We start from the raw sequence: 3,252 nt of genomic DNA on the forward strand, positions 1-3,252 counted from the left end.
GATGGAGCTAAGAACTTGAGCGGATCCGGCATCGGATCTGTTTTGATCTCACCAACTGGGCACCATTGTCCGGTATCAGCCAAACTCAGGTTCCTTTGCTCAAATAATATAGCTGAATATGAAGCTTGCATATTGGGGCTCCGACGTGCTATCGACTTGGATATCCAGGAAATGTTGATAATAGGAGATTCAGACCTATTGATTCATCAGGTCCGAGGCGAATAGGCTACCAAGAATCGAAAGTGGATAGGTTGTGTAAAAGGTTCATCAAGGCAGAATTCAAACATGTGCCAAGGATCCAGAATGAATTCGCAGATGCCTTAGCCACTTTGTCTTCCATGATTCAGCATCCTGATCATAATTACATTGATCCTATTTACATCCACATATACGAGTAACCAGCATACTGTTTTCATGTTGAGGAATAGTCTGATTGAAAGCCTTGGTACGATGATATTCGAGGATATTTGAAGAGCGGTGAGTATACAGAGGATGCAACAAGTGTACAAAAGAGTACAATTCGGAGGTTAGCGAATCAATTCTTTCTAAGTGGAGAAATCCTTTATAGGAGGACTCCCGACTTGGGGTTGCTAAGGTGCGTCGAAGCTGGAGAAGCTAGCGGACTGATTGAAGAGATACATGCAGGAACATGTGGTCCTCACATGAATGGTTTTACATGCAAAGAAGATCCTGAGATCGGGACATTTCTGGCCAACTATGGAGACAGACTATATCCGCTATGTTCAAAAATATCACCAATGTCAGACTCATACAGATATGATCCTAGTTCCACCCAACGAACTCCATGTTAGTAGTTCACCTTTGCCCTTTGCAACTTGGGGCATGGACGTCATTGGTCCAATCGAGCCAACAACATCCAATGGACATAGATTCATTCTGGTTGCAATCGACTACTTCACCAAATGGGTCGAAGCCACCTCTCACAAATCAGTGACAAAGAAGGTTGTGGATGACTTTGTAAAAAATAACATCATCTGTAGATTTGGAATTCCTGAGTCAATCATCACTGATAATGGAACCAATCTAAATAGTGATTTGATGAGATCATTGTGTGAGAAATTCAAGATCAGTCATCGGAATTCTACAACATATAGACCACAGATGAATGGAGCTGTTGAGGCTGCAAACAAGAACATCAAGAGGATATTACGCAAAATGATCGACAATCATAGACACTGGCTTGAAAAGCTACCATTTGCATTGCTAGGATATCGTACCACCATCAGAACTTCTACTGGGGCTACGCCTTATTTTCTAGTATATGATAATGAAGTTGTGATACCTGCTGAAGTAGAGATACAATCTCTAAGGATTATTCAGGAACCGGAGTTGAGTGATGCTAAATGGATATAAGTTCGGGCGGAGAATCTGGCATTAATAGATGGAAGAAGAATTAACGCCATTTGTCATGGTCAACTCTATCAAAATAGAATGGCCAGAGCTTTCAACAAAAAGGTTAGACCCAGACATTTCTCACCTGGGCAATTGGTTTAGAAGCGGATTTTCCCAAATCAAGATGAAGCAAGGTGTAAATTCTCACCAAACTGGCAAGGCCCATACATAGTCTCTCGGGTATTGACAGTCGGAGCCCTCATACTTGCAGAAATGGATGGAGAAGTTTGGCCCAAACCTATCAACTCAGATGCTGTGAAGAGATATTACATCTAAGTTTGTTTCATGCGCTTTTACTCTGTATTTGGAACTACGTCAGACCTGATTCCCGTTTAAGAGGGGATACGTAGGTGCTCCTATGGAGTTCGATCATATAATAATAAAAAATTCATTTTCCCCTTTTGACTGTGTAACTGGGGCAGAATTTTTGAGAGGATCTAAAAAATTCCATCAGAAGGACATCTTCTTGCAAATCACGATACTGGGGCAGATTTTTTTAGAGGAACTCAAAAATTCCTTCAAAATCATCTCTTCTCTCAAATCAGTAAATGGGGCAGAATTTTTGAGAGGGTCTCAAAAATTCCTTCAAACGAGCATTTTCTGCACAAATCAAGACTGGGAAGAATTTTTGAAAGGGTCTAAAAAATTCACAGCAATCAAGCTACAATCTTCAACAAAGATCAGATAGCAGATTTGCTACTGAGTCAGATGTTGTAATGTCTCAAACTGTGCCATGGTCAAAGATTCAACTTTACTTTTTACAAACTAATATTTTCAAAAAAACTTTTTCGAAAACTCTCTCTCCTTCTATTTTACAAAGCAAATGCTCGGAAAGGTCTGGATGGCAAGCCAAAGGGAGCACATCAGTCGGAGCAGATCAACCTCCCCCATTTTTAAACTCATAATTTTTCTTTGAATATAGGAAAGACAGGTACAGATACAAAAGACAACTTCAACATCGCTTGACCGCTATTAATCTCGACGAATCGCCAGTCAAATGGCATACTATCCTTCTGACAGAATGAAGGGCCGAGTTATTTTGAGCCCGACAAATCGCTAATTATTGGTACATCTTTCCAATCAGATGAAAGAATTAAGCTACTTTATATCAAGCCCGACAAATCAACATTCAACTGCACTCAGTCCTTACAATAGGACAAAGGGTCAAAGCTACAATATTCTGAATTCATCAACAAATGACACTCAATCCTTTCAATAAGGCGAAGGTCTATGCCTTTAATCAACTATTGCGTGAGCCCAAGAACTATATTGTGCCCAATAATTGCATGTGTTCGATATTGCATGTGCCCGAAGATTGCATTGTGCCCGATATTGCATGAGCCTGAAGATTGCATTGTGCCCGATATTGCATAAGCCCGAAGATTGCATTGTTCCCGATATTGCATGTACCCGAGAATCGCATTGCGCTCGATATTGCATGAGCCTGAGAATTGCATGTGCCCGATATTGCATGAGCTCGAAGATTGCATTGTGCCCGATATTGCATGTGCCCGAAGATTGCATTGTCCCCGATATTGCATGTGCTCGAGAATCGCATTGTACCCGAAGATAGCATTGTGCCCGATATTGCATGTGCCTGAGAATTGAATTGTGTCCGATATTGCATGTGCCCGAGAATTGCATTGTGCCCGATATTGCATGAGCCTGAAGATTGCATTGTGCCCGATATTACATGTTCCCGAAGATTGCATTGTGCCCGATTTGCATTGTGCCCGAAGATTGCATTGTGCCAGAATTGCATGTGCTCGAGAATGCATTGTGCTCGAGAAATGCATATGCCCGAATAAACTCCAATCAAGCTACAAGTATCAACAGATG

At 41.3% G+C, this 3,252-nt stretch overlaps 1 protein-coding gene across 1 annotated transcript; it reads left to right on the forward strand.

The window, feature by feature from the left end:
- The first annotated feature begins 717 nt into the window (after positions 1–717).
- On the forward strand, positions 718–1,374 carry LOC107062754 (uncharacterized protein K02A2.6-like). The gene has a single exon (XM_015313744.1). It carries the CDS (start codon positions 718–720, stop codon positions 1,372–1,374), a length of 657 nt encoding a protein of 218 aa, XP_015169230.1.
- The last annotated feature ends 1,878 nt before the right edge of the window (positions 1,375–3,252 follow it).

This window comes from Solanum tuberosum, unplaced genomic scaffold (assembly GCF_000226075.1).
Source record: "Solanum tuberosum cultivar DM 1-3 516 R44 unplaced genomic scaffold, SolTub_3.0 scf00011, whole genome shotgun sequence".
Taxonomy (NCBI): Eukaryota; Viridiplantae; Streptophyta; class Magnoliopsida; order Solanales; family Solanaceae; genus Solanum; species Solanum tuberosum.

What these genes read in the sequence shown, in the direction of transcription:
- LOC107062754 (XM_015313744.1), top strand. Translation starts at nt 718, where the DNA reads ATGGAGACAGACTATATCCGCTATGTTCAAAAATATCACCAATGTCAG.